The 16,189-nt window shown below is 33.1% G+C and overlaps 1 protein-coding gene across 3 annotated transcripts; it reads left to right on the forward strand.

The window, feature by feature from the left end:
* The first annotated feature begins 560 nt into the window (after positions 1 to 560).
* On the forward strand, positions 561 to 8,984 carry LOC132037692 (probable helicase MAGATAMA 3). 3 transcript variants are annotated; one of them, XM_059428257.1, is made up of 10 exons: positions 561 to 827; positions 1,205 to 1,320; positions 3,257 to 3,835; positions 4,030 to 5,427; positions 5,501 to 5,825; positions 5,952 to 6,213; positions 6,359 to 6,575; positions 6,883 to 7,244; positions 7,602 to 7,748; positions 8,895 to 8,984. In XM_059428257.1, the coding sequence occupies exons 2-10, from the start codon at positions 1,210 to 1,212 to the stop codon at positions 8,929 to 8,931; spliced, it is 3,438 nt and encodes a 1,145-aa protein (XP_059284240.1). In that variant the 5' UTR covers positions 561 to 827; positions 1,205 to 1,209; the 3' UTR covers positions 8,932 to 8,984. The 3 variants fall into 3 exon arrangements, with proteins under 3 accessions (XP_059284240.1, XP_059284241.1, XP_059284239.1); XM_059428258.1 differs by lacking the exon at positions 8,895 to 8,984 and adding an exon at positions 7,879 to 8,145 and having other exon boundaries at positions 562 to 827; positions 7,602 to 7,758; XM_059428256.1 differs by lacking the exon at positions 8,895 to 8,984 and adding an exon at positions 7,879 to 8,145 and having other exon boundaries at positions 563 to 827.
* The last annotated feature ends 7,205 nt before the right edge of the window (positions 8,985 to 16,189 follow it).

The following is a 16,189-nucleotide window of genomic DNA, read 5'->3' on the forward strand; positions in this document are numbered from 1 at the left end:
CACATATTTCAAAAGTTTTCCTTTATTTCTTAAACTCTGTGCCAAGTCAAACTAAGACAATCTTTTTGGGACAGAGGGAGTACATGTTGAATAATTACTTATAATTATTTTTTAAGTGAACTGATGTGTAAATATGTTTTGCACGATTTAAACACTTGATATAAGTTGCCCAATTATATGAATCGATTAAATGACCCTCAACAAAATAATAACACATCGCCTATGTGTTATTTCAGAATCGTCCATGTATACATAGGGTCACGTGAGGGTCATATACCTCAATTCATTTTTATAAAGACCCCTTTTAGCTAATTTCCTCTTTTATTTGGCCTAATAACTTCGATTGTAAGTCTTCCTTGTAGCTTCTCTCAACATGTTCCTCTACCTTCATTGCAGCCTTAGGAATCTTTTCAACTTTTGCTACAGTATAATGACACCAACATATATGGAATATTAATATATATAACTTTCCTTAAGCTTTGAGTAAGCAAAATATATCTATGTTTTTTTAATTCTATATTTAGGTTGTTGACTCCTCGTCAACCTTGTTGGGTCTTTGTGATCTTTGTTCCATACTTTTTCTCCTTTTTATCCTATGATTGTACGAAAAAAATTCTTTTTCTAAGAAAGCTATATCTCTGCAATTTCATTGGAGCTTTAATTTGCTACATTAAAGTTCCTTATCACTTTCCTCATTCTTGCTTATAACTTTCATCATTTTTGGTGAATGCAGCAGTAGAGAATATTTAGTTGCATAAATCACAGCCCTGGAAAATTTTCTTAGCAAGTAATTAAAAGTTCATAATCCAAGAAGAAGAGATACAAAGGTAATTAAAGTCTTGAAGTTTCCATCTATTTGTTCTTGCATTATGATGTTGTTGTTTTTTATTTTATTTTGATGACTGCTATATTACCTATAACATAAAGTAATCAAAAACTCATAATCCCAGAAGAATAAAGACCAAAGGTAAAGTCTTGAATTTTCCTTTTATTTGTTCTTGCATTATGATGCTGATGATGATATTGTTTGTTTTTTTATTTTGATGACTACTATATTACACAGTATAATATAAAGTAATTAAAAACTCATAATATATCCCAGAAGAATAAAGACAAAGGTAAAGCTCTAATTTTTCCTTCTATTTGTTCTTGCATGATGATGATTGATGATTCTTTTTTTTTTTTTTTTTTTTTTGATTACTAGGGAAGATGGCAAACACGACAAACAAGAAAAAAGAGAAAAAAGTTCCTGGTTTAGTGGATTTGGTGTTTTCTTGGTCTTTAAAGGATGTGTTGAACAAAGATCTTTACAGAGACAAGGTTTGAATTAATCTTACAAAGACACGATCTTAATTTCTTTGTGTTCATATGCTGACATGCCGGATTAACAATTTAGACATTGTTTGTTCTAAGTTGAGAGATTAAGTTCTGAAATGTATATCTAATTCCATCTTGTATTAATAATATAGGGACAAAATGTGAATCAGTAGTTGGATTTGCCATTGCATATGCATGCCCAGAAGTAGTTTTCTAGTAAGCCAAGCAAGTAGTGTTGGCAAAATCTGCGCATTTATTATAGTTGTTATTGATCACATGTGGGATTTTCTTCATTTTTGAATCTTTAATTAACATTCACATCCACAATATGGAAGGCGTTTCGATGCTTGGACAGGATGATCCTTTCCAACTTCCAATTGTCTGTTTTGCAGTTGTAGAAGCCTTTATGTTTATTGCACAATCATACCTTGTGTTGAATCATTACAAGAAATAAGTTCTTTTGTGACAACTAATCACTGTAAAAAGTAGTGCTAATAGTTTACATGACACTTTGTTTAGGTCGCTATAGGAAGTGAGGGTAAATTTCATGAATAGTCACTTAATTATCACTTTTTTTCACCAAAATCACTTAACTATATTTTCTAGCACAAAAGTCACACAACTATCACTTTTTTTCACCAAAGTCACTTAACTATGTCTTCTAACACAAATGTCACATAACTATTACTTTTTTCCACCAAAGTCACATAACTATCACTTTTTTACACCAAAGTCACTAAATTATATCTTCTAACACAAAAGTCACAAAGCTTACTAACACAAAAAATTGCACCTACAGAAAAATTCAACTTCCGATGGGTAATATTTTTTAAATATTTTTTTTATTTTTAATCTAATAGATACAAACTCAATTAAAAAGAATCGACCCGATCCAAAACTCATGCATTTATTAAAATATTAAAAAAGCAAAACCAACCCTTCATCAAATATACGACCCTTCTCTCTAGGGGCTCTCAAGCCAAAAATGTTTGAATTTTATTGGCCTTTTTTCCAATATTGTATATTGAAAAGTGTTACATGTTGTTGGATAGTAGGAAATTGAATTATACGGAGTAATAGTTATTACTCTTATTATTTTCATCGAAAACATAACCTTGTGCTAATTGTTTTTTTCAAATTTATTCACCCTTTGGTATTTTAATATCTGGATATGAGTTTTGGATCGGCTTTTGGATCTGCTCAATTTTTTTTAATTGAGTTTGTATCTATCCAATTAAAAATAAAAAAATATTACTCATTGGAAGTTGATTTTTAATAGGTGTGACTTTTGTGTTAGAAAACATACTTAAGTGACTTTAGTGAAAAAAAAAGCGATTGTTATGTGACTTTTGTGTTAGAAAACATAGTTAAGTGACTTTGAAAAAAACAAATGATAGTTAAGTGACCATTCATGAAATTTACCCTAGGAAGTGATTGTATTAATGGTGATCCTTGTAGACTTGTAGTTGACACATAAAGTAACACTTTAGTGGCGACTATACTTAGGTTGCCATGAATGTGGAGTCTTAAATTTCTCTTATTTCTGTTAAGGAACAGAATTTGGCTGAAAAAGTATTTGTGGAGATCTATCAGTAGTTGCTACTAAAGTCATCATGAATAGTTACTTAGGGGTTGCCGTGAATAAGTTTGGATAGACAATGATTCACAGCAACTCTAAAGTTTCCACAAAGAGCCTCATATCTTGTAGTTAATTGTATTGGCTAAGAGTGAAGTAGGTGTACAACCTTGCACATTGGAGAGTCTCAAATTTGTATTAACGAAATCAAGATGCAGCACTATTTTCCGCTTGTGTTTATGTTCTTTGGATATTTCTAGTTTCTTATTCTATATCCTTCTTGAAACATTTTGTATTTTCTTTTCCCTTTGTGTGTGATTGGCCAAGTTACTAATCCTATCTCCCGTTCTCTGTCTATTACAGGTTAAAGTTATTCCAGAGACATTTGAGTCGATTGATCATTACCTGAGGTCATTCGTTACTCCACTTGTTGAAGAAACACATGCTGATTTGCTCTCAAATTTGTCCACAGTTTGGCGAGCCCCTGCACTCGAGGTTCTTGATGTTAAAATATCAAAAGACTTTAAGCCTCCCAAAGGTTTATATTACAATATTTTGTTGAAAAGAACTAAAGAGGGAGAAGGAGAGAAAAGTGAAGCAAAAAATGAATCGAAATACAAGCCAGAGGTTGGTGATCTGATCGCGCTAACAGATGTGAGACCAAGAAGAATTGAGGATTTGAACAGGCCTAAGAGATCTTATCTCATTGCTATTGTTCAAGGGATGAAAAATGAAGATTCAGACAGGATACCTATCCTATCTTCACAGCTTATTCCGTTTCAGAAACCGGATAGGGCAAAGGGTGAACATGGGGACAAGCTTTTTATCGTGTATCTTTCTAATTTAACAACGAATATTCGAATATGGAATGCATTGCATTCAGACCTTGAAAATGCAAACTTGGAGATCATTAAGACCGTGTTGAAAAGTGATCCGGATATTGTAAGTAAACACCTTCTTTCCTTCTTGAACTTTAATGTGACAATAAATAGTTTGACTTTACTATGTTGAGTATAGTGTGACAAAAAAGTACTTTGTTTGACTTTACTGCTATAGTGACGATACGTGAAATCACACAGTTAATCTAGCTTCTGGTTTACATTTATTGAGGTCTAGTAAATTTCAATTGTTTGTAGGGTGAAGTTGACTGCTCCCTTTGCTCCGTTAGAGAACCTAAAACTAATGCTGCTTTATCAATTTCAAGAGCCATAGCTCAGTCCTTTGAGCTAGACAATGCTCAACAAGAGGCTGTTGTAAGTTGTATTGCTACAAGAGAATGTGCTCACCGGAATATGGTAAAGCTAATTTGGGGTCCTCCCGGAACCGGGAAGACCAAAACAGTTGCCTCTTTACTTTATGTCCTGTTACAGATGAAATGCAGAACTTTGACCTGTGCACCCACGAACATTGCTGTGTTAGGAGTTACAAAAAGGCTGATGCAGAATGTACAACACTTTCCACAATATGACACATATGGTTTAGGAGACATCGTCTTATTTGGTAATGGGGAAAGAATGAAGATCGATGATCATGAAGATCTGTTCGATGTATTTCTTGACAACCGTGTTGCTGCTCTTGTTAGTTGCTTGTCTCCGTATAATGGCTGGAGAATTGGTATACAGTCAATGATATGTTTGCTTGAGGATCCCAAAGAGCAATATCGTAAGTACTTAGAAAAGCAAAAGGATAAGGACCATGACAGTGATGATACTGAGGATATAGATGATGAGGAAGAGGAAGAAAAAGGAAGTGTTACTAGTCAAGAATCTATTTTGGGCGAAAAAGATGGAAAGATCAACGACCAAGGACTCAAAAAAAATAGAAAGAGTAAGTTGTGGAAGAAATTTGTCCTTGACACCTTAAAAGAGAACAAGAAGAACGATAAACAAAATTCTCAAAAGAGGAACAACTCGAAAGCAACTGACGAAGCGAACAAGGTCAAGAATAAAGGGGAGGCGAGCAACAAAGAAGCCGTTGTGTGGACATTTGAGGAGTTTGTTAACAAAAGATTCAAATGGATCCACAACCAGTTAATATTTTGCCTAACGGGCTTGTACACACATCTACCTACTTCTTTCATTTCACTGGAAGTAGCAAAGGAAATGATCAGACTACTTGAGATGCTTCAAACTCTTGGAAAATTGTCTGCTACTGTGGAACCATCTGAAGGATTAAGAGAAATTATACTGGGATTTTGTACAAGGAATAAGACAAGACTTTTTAATATTCGTGCAATGAAAACAGAATGCATAAAAGTATTGAAATTTCTTAACGAAAGTATCTCTCTTCCCAATTTCATCGAGGACTACCAAATCCGAAGTTTTTGTCTGAAAGGTGCGTGTTTGATTTTCTGCACGGCTTCTAGCTCAACGAAGTTGCATACAGAAGGAATGACGCCAATGGAGATGGTGGTAATTGATGAAGCCGCTCAGCTGAAAGAATGTGAATCCACTATTCCGTTACAACTCCCCGGTCTCCGCCATGCTATACTCATCGGAGATGAGAAACAATTGCCTGCAATGGTTCAGAGCAAGGTTATTAGTTAATCTCTTTACAACTTGTTTTTAAAATTACTTGTTTTTAAAATTATTGATCTTTTATATACAGATCTGTGAGAAGGCAGAGTTCGGCAGGAGCTTATTTGAAAGGCTAGTAATTTTAGGACACAAGAAGCACCTTCTCAATGTTCAATATAGGATGCATCCGGAAATAAGTATGTTCCCGAATAGAGAGTTCTATCAGAAGAAAATTATGGATGGTCCGAATGTGAAAGGAGCAGAATATGAGAAGAGATATCTTAAAGGAAGTATGTTTGGCTCCTATTCATTCATTAACGTAAGTACTGGAAGTGAGGAGGTTGATGACAAACACAGCACGAGAAATAAGGCAGAAGCTTTCGTTGTAGCTGAGATACTTGCCAACCTTCACAAAGGTAACACTCTTATCCTTCCAGGACCTAATTTTCTGCTTGAGATAATTTTTTTCTAGTTTTCTCTACTGTATCTTGGTTTGCATGTCAAATGTGTTGGCAGGCCTGATAATATTATCTTACCTACAGAATTTGTCTCTTCAAAACAAAAAGTTCGTGTTGGTTGTATATCTCCTTACAAGGCTCAAGTTTATGCTATTCAACAAATTCTTGGCAAGACATATAGCACAGATGTTAAGAGTGACTTCTCAGTGAACGTACGCTCCGTTGATGGTTTTCAAGGTGGTGAAGAGGATGTGATAATTATCTCTACTGTTCGTTGTAATCTTGGTGGATCAGTTGGTTTCCTCTCTAATCTTCAGAGAGCTAACGTGGCACTAACACGAGCAAGGTACTAATTTGGTGGTCAACATTACTACAATTCAAAATGTTTGAATATCAACGATTGGTTCGAATCGGCTATTCTTATATATTTTCCTCTTTAACAAGAAGATAATTGATGAACATGTTCTTAATTATTTCCTTGGCTTATGTAGATACTGCCTTTGGATATTGGGAAATGGCACAACTTTGGTTAACAGTGGTTCCATATGGAAGAATTTAGTCATTGACGCCAAGGCTCGTGGCTGTTACTTTGATGTTACTGAAGACAAGCGATTGAATCAAGCAAATTTGAATGCCACCACTGAATTTGGCCAGCTAGAAATGTTACTCAGAACGGACTCCTCTATATTCCAAACAGCCAAGTGGAAGGTATGCTGCTTCATTTGGCCTATGATGAATATATACGTTCTCTTTCACTCTTTCTTTGAGTCAATTGCGTACTTTTGAAAATTTATAGACCTTACTTAACCCCATTACCCCCTATGCCTATACAAACAACTGTTGGGCAATTCATGTTCAAGAAGTAGTTTTCCAATCTTAGATTTTATTTCTTAAATCTGGAATTTGCTTGTAAAGTAAGCCAAAATTTCAGTGTTAGTGTTTTGTGGTCTTTTTAATCTTAAATTTTGTTTTCAAATTGAGAAATAAAAGGATATTTGCTCTTACAACAAAACAGGTTATATTTAGCGAGGATTTCTCAAAGTCCATCGCTATAATTAAGGATGTGGAGATCGGCAAGGAAGTGGTTTCCCTTTTGGTGAAACTTTCAAGTGGTTGGCGTAAGTCGGAAAAGAATAGCACATTCAGCAACAAGGGCGGGAATTCTTCTGTACCGTTGGAGGTGTATGGTGTCAAGCACCTAAAACTGATTTGGACTATAGATATTCAGCAGCAGAAATCGATGTATGTTCAAGTATTAAAGATATGGGATATTTTACCAGGATATCATATACCAAAGTTGGCAAAGGCCCTTGACATCCATTTTAGTAAATATACAGTGGATATGATGAATTGTTGCAAATACAAACGTGTGGAAAGGTACAAAATATCTTTTTTTTCTCTGATCATCTAAATTGCTGTCTTGTCGTTTATTTAGCTTTTGTACACTGATAGTGTAAAAGAATTCAGGTCACCTAAAAGATAACGACTAGTAACTTTACCATAACAAGTGCAACTAATTAGTAGTAAACTGAGGTAGGCTGTAAAAATTCTTTATATTGTCTGTGTATGTAAGTTAATTTGTTGTCTTCCTAATAATAGTGGAAGTACTCCATGAACATGTATTAGTTATTTTTTCTGATCTAAATTTATGTCTAGTCGTCTCTGCATATATATAAGTTGTATATATTTTTGGATTATTGAAATGCTGACTACACAAGTCTTCATTTTCTGTAGGAACTTTGTATTTCCAATGACTTGGCCAATTGATGGAAATGTTGTCTCAAGAACCAGCTCGGCTCATGATGACCGAGAAGACAACTTGGCACGTCAATTGGGAGGGATGAGTTTGAGGGATAAACCAGGATCTTCAAGAAGTTTCAAGTGAGTATAGGTTGCAAATACCACATGAAAAAGTGAAACTGAACTCTGATATATGCTTGTGTTTTGGTAAATACTCTTTTTATGTTGTTAGATCAATCTTCGTTACTAACTCTACTCATTGTTATACCAGTAATTTTCAGAAGTCCAACATGAAGAAAGGACAATTGTTTCGCGAAGTGAAAACCAAATCAACTTGCTGATGATTTTATGGAACGATATATGCGCAACAAGTCCTAATAGGAGGCCTTATTGCCTAACAAAGGTAAAATACTGGCATATATATTACAATGGCACAAAAAATACTGGCATATATCTATTACAATGGCACTAAAAATGCTGGGCCTATTGTTACCCCGTCTGTTCAATTTTTTGTGACAATATTTGTTCATTCCAATATTTGTTCAAATACACATTTTCTCTTGGAAAATTCGCTATTCCTATTTATACTTTCCAAGGAATATGACTATTAGCGACAAAGTTCGTAGCTAATTCCAGTTTTTTTAGTAGTGACCCCTTAAGAAATTAATAAAGGCTTAATACCTAGATAGACCCTTGACCCATGTTTTGTAAGAAATTAATAAATGAAGTGCATAATTTACCAATGTACCCATATTAGTTGGTGCATATTTTTATTGGATTTGAAAAATGATTTGAAGTGAGTATTTAATATTATGGATAAAAACAGGAAAAAAGAAATTGTCTTGACTTTATATGTTAAAAGTTACAATTAAAAGTGAAAATCTATTTTTAGAATCATTTTGGACAAGTAAAAGTGAATAGAGGGAGTAGTACACATTTTCTATCTTTGGAGACAATTAATTTTATACTTCCCATTTTGCCTTTACATGAAAAGTTTTTATAGTCACACAAATGCTATGACATGTTTAAAGACCACAAGTTTCAAATGTTATCATTTCTTTCTTATACTCTGTGTCAATTCAGACTATATATGTCTCATAAATTGGAACAGAGGGAATACTATATTCAGTGGTAGCCTTGTCCCTAGTGTTTCAACTTCTTTCATAAACTGTGTCTAACTTCTTCTCAATTTCATTCCGTAATTCATTTAAATTGCACCAACTTATATTATTCATATCTTAAAACAACTAATTTCTTAACGTTATCCATTTTTTTTTTTTGGGACAGTTATTCTTGGTACTATTCACTGCCTTCATCAAGTTAATCCTGCAACTCTGGTGGTCCGAGAGAAATGTAATTAATAGTTACAATATTGTTTGGGAGTTTTTTTTTTCTTTGGATTAAAAGGAAATAAAAAAGAAAAAAGAGATAAGTAAAGGTTAAAGACAAAGAAGCACAGGAAAGAAAACTCTTCTGCAAGAAAAAAAACTGATACAGACCAGTTTCGAAGTATAGTCACGATACATAATGTTTCAAAAATATATTCCTGTTGCTAATTACAGAAGTTTCTAAATATCAAGTAATCTAGATTGTGTGGCATGATACACTACTACATACAACGATCACTCTCAATATCCTAGGAGGTACAACTACATCATTTCAATTTGAACTTTTAAATTGTTTGGTTCTATAATAAGTAGTATTACAAAAAAGATCTAGTCTGGCCAGAACTCATTGCCTCAATTATGAATAAACAATAACATTAGAGTGTGGTTCTTAAAAGAAATTGTATGTACTAGAATATAAACTTTCAGGAACAGAAAGCAACCAAAAATAAAAAAATAAAAAAAAAATGAACACACCTGGCATAAATCTGCAGCTTGCCTTTATTGCTTCTTCTAATGGAGAAGGTTATACGTACTCTTTATTTATAAGTCCATTTATATAAATTGATTAGTGAGCAAAACTTAAGATATCAAATAAGACAATTTATCTATTTAATTTAGTAACGGAAGAAAACAAAAAGTTTTTCAGTTTAGGAGGTGGAATGGTTCCATGATAAATGAATTATTGGAAATTCGTAATGTTCTTTATTATTTGTATTGATTAACCAATAATTACAAGAACTGAAGTAGCATTCAATGCTGGCCAAGCATTATAATGACACTTTAACAATCTAATAATAAAAGTAATTTCTGTCAAATGTTAAACGTTAGCTGCAAATGAGATATGGAAATAGCTTTAAGTATATTGTAGTATGATATTATCACTAATTAATTGGGTGATAAGTTTAATTTCTGTAAGAGATTAAAGGATATATGTAACAAGAAGATAAAAGGTTAAGATTAGAAGATGAAAATTTCCTTCTCGGTAATTAGAATGCACATTTAGTACGTAATTTAAATTCTTCATTTAATGGGTGGCAATTATAATATTACTACTTAATATTTATTATATTAGATGTTTTACGTTTTATTAAATTTTAATTAATAATTTACAGCAGGGGCTAAATTGTAATCCAACTTTGAAGATAGGAGTTTTCCACTTTTATAATAAAATGATGATAGGCGTAATTTAACGTGTTATCGCAGGTTACTTACCTTTTAGACTAGGTTATATTGATCTATGCTATTATATTGAGTTATTTGTAATTACCTTTACATGACTATCAGTGCATATAACTTAAACTCGTCATCAATAGAATATGACTCACCCAGAATAGGCAATTATTTGCGGCCTCAATCACGATGTGATTTATTATTTGGGGAACTTACAAAAATACTAGTAATTATACAACTATTTACAATACCTACAACTATTTTTTAATTTACAGAATCTACAAAATATATCCTATAAATGATAAAAGGAAAAAAATCTTTAGATATCAAATTTATACAAGTTATATTCTTTTCTTAATTTATCCCTGCAAATTCTCCTTTCCAACCTATCATTAACAATATAATTAATAATATGATGAAGGCAATAATATTAAGTATAAGTGACATAAATAATATACATAAATTTTTAGATATGATCAATTTAGTATAAATATGGTAAACAATTTATACAGGTTATATTTTTTTCTTTATTTGTCCTTACAAATTCTTCTTTCCTATCTATCATTAATAATAGAATTAATAATATGATGAAGGCAATAATATTAAGTATAATTGACATAAATAATATACATAAATCTTTAGATATGGTCAATTTAGTATAAATATGGTAACCAATTTACACAGGTTATATTTTTTCCTTTATTTGTCCCTATAAATTCTCCTTTCCTACCTATCATTAATAATATAATTAATAATATGATTAAGGTAATAATATTACGTATACTTGACATAAACAATATACATATACCATATATACTAAACATGTACCTTTAAGTCCACTTTCCCCTTGAACTTGCCTTCAAACATAAATAGTGTTAATATAACATATATTACAAATAATATACTACATACTATATTTATGCATATATGTGCATGAGTGCATCGATATACTTCATACTATATCTCCATACACCATATACCATATATTATATCAGGTATATATTCATATACCATATACCATATACCATATCAGGTATATTTTCATGTACTTTCTTATACCATATACCATAAACCATATCTTTTCATGTACTTTTCTTAATATTAATATATTTAAATAAATTTCTTTAAGTCACAAAAAATAATTGCATTCATCAAGTGAAAAAAAAATAGGAGGAAACAAAAGAAAAAAAATATATTTTTAAAACGGTTTGAAAGAAAGAGAAATAAAAAGTGAATATATGCATTAATGGTAATAACTCTTAAAATTGAGTATTATAAATATTTTAGGAATGTAAGAAGTTGTATTTTTGTCATTAAAAAGTTAAAATTTCAAATAAATTGTATTTATTTAATTTTAATAAAGTAGTTGTAATCTTTTTAATTATCATTTTTAAAAATTGTATTTGTGTGAGTTTTCCTTATTATTTTACTCCATGTGGCCACTTTTATGACCGTAGTATTTAGAAATTGACACCTTATCCAAATTTTAATTTTGAAATTTAAGCTTAGACGAGATGGTTACTTTCGAATTTCATCCTGCTGATCTTATTTTGGGAAGAAACAGCCAACTTTTAAATACAAGGCCACAAAAAAGGCTATTCACCATGAAGCCTATCTTTCTAAGATAACCTTAGATGCCAGACTTATTTGGGGCGTGTTTAGAGAGTAATTACAAAATTTGATTTGTTCTTTCGGTTGAATATTAACTTGGTTAACATTGGAATTTAACGTAACTGAAGGAGCGCAATTACACTCTCCAATCCGATTACACCGGGAATTTCCGGCTTGGGGTTAAAGGCTTCCGAACAAAAGTGATTTCAAGCTCATAACTCGAACTGAGATTTCTAATTAAGGATTAAGGAGTACATACCACTCTACCACAACACTTATTTGTATATCCAAATATTTCTCTTGCACACCGTGGGGGGAACAAATTTTGGCAACTATACAGTTCTTATCATTCTTTCCTCGTTTCAACTCACGTGACATAGTTTGAGTTGATACGAAATTTAGCAGAAGAAAAAAACATATGAAACTTGTGATTTAAATATGTCATAACATTATGTGGATATAAGATTTTTATAACTTGTAGTCTTAAACATCTCGTATCATTTGGGTCATTGTGTGCCTATAGAAGTGGCTCATTAAGAAAAAATAAAAAATTTAAAGTTAAATTATTTCCAAATATATAAACGTGCCATTCATTTTGGAACAAACTTCTACTTGATGGAAACACAGATAGCATTGCATATGGTTATGAATACACAGAAAATTTCTCTTACAGTAATAGAAGGTTTTAAAACTCAGACGAGCACAATGATAAAGTGTGTATGTCACGTAATAAAGTAGTTGTTTACCTTGCTTCTAACAATAAAAATAATTGAAGTTCATTTTACTTTATTTTTACATATTTAAGATCTTCCCGTTGTATCATATGGACTCTTTGATCCTTTGTTCCATTTTGCATTATTTAGGGACAAATTTGACCATTTGCCCTAAAGAATAAAATAAAATAACAATCTACCAGCCTACCACGAACATGAAGTGGGGCTTCACCATAAAAATTGGAAAGAGAGTCATAGTAGCCTAGTAGCATGTATGTTCATCATGCTTGTCACGCTTCATCCTGGAATAGGTATGGTAGAGAAGGGCAAAAGAAGATTGACTACGCCGTCATAATACTCTAAGTATCAATGACTCTCTCTAATTCAAAGTTGTGACAAAATTTTATTTAGAAATCAATTGCAAACAACATTTTATATAAACTATGAAGCATTTGTATCAAATCACAATTCTAAACGTTTGAAATGAAAAGTCAATTATAAGTCCAATGCAAATCAATATTAGCTTATAAGCTTTTAACAATGAATACACAAGTTTATATTCAAAATCATTAAATTTCATTTCAATTAAAGTAAATTATTGAAACCATTTTCAGTGCCTTATGTGTCACGACCTAAGCCGATGAGTCATGACGAGTGCCTGACCTCTAATGACCAGACACCCCTACACTGGCTTAACTATCACATAACAACAGGGTGGCCCATATCTGACTCATATATATATTATATATATATATATATATATATATATATATATATATACGCAAAAGATATAAGATATAGGCTACATCATATATACCAACCACACATATATATATAATGTAATATAAAGTTGTAGAAAGGACGGGACAGGGCCCCGCCATACCTATATACATGTATATACATCTCAAAATAGCCTACCAAAATGGACCGCAGCTTCGGATCAAGTGGAGTGCACCAACAATGCGGGGAAGTCCTACCGAGCCGGATCGTCTCTCCGTCTCCGAACGTGGGCATAAACGCAACCCCCCCCCAACAATAGGGAGTCAAGGATAATGTACGAAGTATGTAAGGCACAAGAATAACAAGTACATAGAAGTCATGAGAGACATCTGAAACATGAAAGCTAATCTCAATAGCTAAATGCATATGTAGCTAACATCAGAGAATATCTACATACTTTGTATAACTGAACTACCTCTAAGGGCGTATGATATGCATAGGTCATAATATAACTGATAGTGCTGTGGAACGTACAGCCCGATCCATATATCATATATAGTGCCGAGGAACGTACAGCCTGATCCATATATATAATATAATAGTAGTGCCAAGGAATGTACGGCCCAATCCATATATAATATAATAGTAGTGCCGAGGAACGTACGGCCCGATCCATATATATAATAATATAATAGTAGTGCCGAGGAACGTACGGCCCGATCCATATATAATAATATAATAGTAGTGCCGAGGAACGTACGGCGCGATCCATATATAATAATATAATAGTAGTGCTGAGGAACGTACGGCCCGATCCATATATAATAATATAATAGTGTGCCGAGGAACGTACGACCCGATCCATATATAATATAATATAATAGGAACGTACGGCCCGATCCCTATATAATAATATAATTGTGCCCGATACGGCCCGATCCATATATAATATAATAGTAGTGCCGAGAAACGTACGGTCCGATCCATATATAATAATATAGTGGTGCGTATATAATGCCTTCCGGTTACGGGTCAATGTGCATATGAATATGGATGCAATGCATAAATGAAATGAACACATAGAACTCTCTTGTGAGATGAGGTCGTACTATCTCTGATGAACATTCTTTGAGCTAACACCATCAATATAAGAAATCTCAAGACCCATGAACAGAAGGAACAATCATAGGCGGGATATTAGAAACATCGAGGATTGAAGTACTCCTAGTGCTTCTAAGAGTAGAGTAATATGGAAGCTCGTTTACTTGCTTGTTCGTTCATATTATAAGATCATGCCAAAAATGAAAGAAAGGTTAGCCTTAACATACCTTGGAGTCTACCTAATGTCCGATGCTTATTTCCCAAGCTTGTAACACTACAAACAAGATAACACGAATCACAATTAGTCCATATACATCCCTTACTACCATTTCAAGTACGTATGAAACTTAACAGAATTCGTGCAGCATTTCCCCTATAATTCTTACACCAATCCAACTCCCAAACGGTGCACGACACACAAAACATCACCAACAAAAATAGTAACAATATAAAACAACATAAACAAGTAGAAATCTCCCTAAAATTCAAATCAAAACAACCGTCAAGGCAACCACATCATCAAGCTAGTTTTGGTCTTTCATATCATGTTTTCCTTCACTTTAAACTAAGGAATTCCTACACAAACGACTTATGTCAATACTTTCATATCAAAATATAATCAAATCCATGCCAAAACATCTCCCAAAACAGCCTCTAATCTTAGTTTGACTCAATTAACTCACCGCTTCCATAGCTATATTTCCTTCAATTTAAATAACTAAAACTCTTGGTAATCAACTTAATAGCAAAGATAAGAATAGTAGTACATACCTTAAAGGGGCTGGAATTCCAAGAACCAAACTTCAAATCCAACTTCTAAGCTCAACAACTTCAATAGAAACCCTAGGGACAACTTTCCCTTCGCTAGCTCGGGTTTTCGGGCCTCGGATCTTACTTGGATGATAAAGAAAGGTTGGAAGAGGATTGATGAGTATTAGGGAGATTTTAGGGTCTGTTGGTGTGAGTTGAAATGAAAAAAATCACGAAATAGATGCATTTATACATCATTTTGCTTTTTGAAAATTGACGGGTTGTCGATGTGCATCGACATATCGTCGACACTTCGATGGCCCATAACTCGTAGCGTCGATAGGAGAATTCAAATGTGCTAGTTGCGTTGGAAAATAAACTCGCTTAACTTATGAATGCATAGGTTATGGGTTCCATAACTCCTTGTATTCTAGGAGATATGCCTCCCTAAATTTGGCCCAAAATTTTTGTCCGGAATTCTGCTGAATTTTCCCAAAGTTTCAACAAACTTAATTTCTTCGATTCGCTTAATATACAACCTTCCCGATACTTACTAAACATGACACCAAGCTCTAATGTATGAGCAATGAGCATGAATAATTCCTTATGACCTTGACGATAACCTCGCCTTTTAAGTCTTCGTCAACTAACTCACGTTACATATAAAAGGATGGGGTGTAACATCCTTCCCCCCTTTGGAACATTCGTCCTCGAATATTAAACTAGTCTTGGATTCTCAATACTTCCTCAAGCGTTCTCTTATTGAATCATGCCCTGCGCATACCTTCCTCTCAACAGGTCATATCTAATTGTACCGTCATTCTCCTTAGTTGACATATCTTCATTGCTTCTTGTCTCATTTTCCCTTTCACATGTACTCTTATTATTTTCTCGAGTTTTACCCCTTGCATTGAACTTGCTAGTATTTCCCTTTTTCTTTCCTGGCTGGACCATTTAATACCTGGGAGCCCTAAGTTGAAGAGTGTACTTTTGAGTATTTAAAGGTCTTCTTTATCACTCTTTCTTTATCCTTATCCCGAGCCTTGAAACTCTTTTCCTTTATATTTCCAAGTTACCAATTTCTTACCTTCACCTCGCGCTATCTCTGAATTCTTGCTCCTGGTTTGTC

The sequence above is a fragment of the Lycium ferocissimum genome, chromosome 11, assembly GCF_029784015.1.
Source record: "Lycium ferocissimum isolate CSIRO_LF1 chromosome 11, AGI_CSIRO_Lferr_CH_V1, whole genome shotgun sequence".
NCBI classification, from domain to species: domain Eukaryota; kingdom Viridiplantae; phylum Streptophyta; class Magnoliopsida; order Solanales; family Solanaceae; genus Lycium; species Lycium ferocissimum.

Excerpts from the sequence above, each read along its gene's own strand:
- LOC132037692 (XM_059428256.1), top strand. The coding sequence starts at position 1,210 with ATGGCAAACACGACAAACAAGAAAAAAGAGAAAAAAGTTCCTGGTTTA. Across the intron at positions 5,826-5,951 it reads ACTTGCCAACCTTCACAAAG|AATTTGTCTCTTCAAAACAA; the intron begins GTAACACTCTTA and ends TCTTACCTACAG. Across the intron at positions 6,576-6,882 it reads TCCAAACAGCCAAGTGGAAG|GTTATATTTAGCGAGGATTT; the intron begins GTATGCTGCTTC and ends ACAACAAAACAG.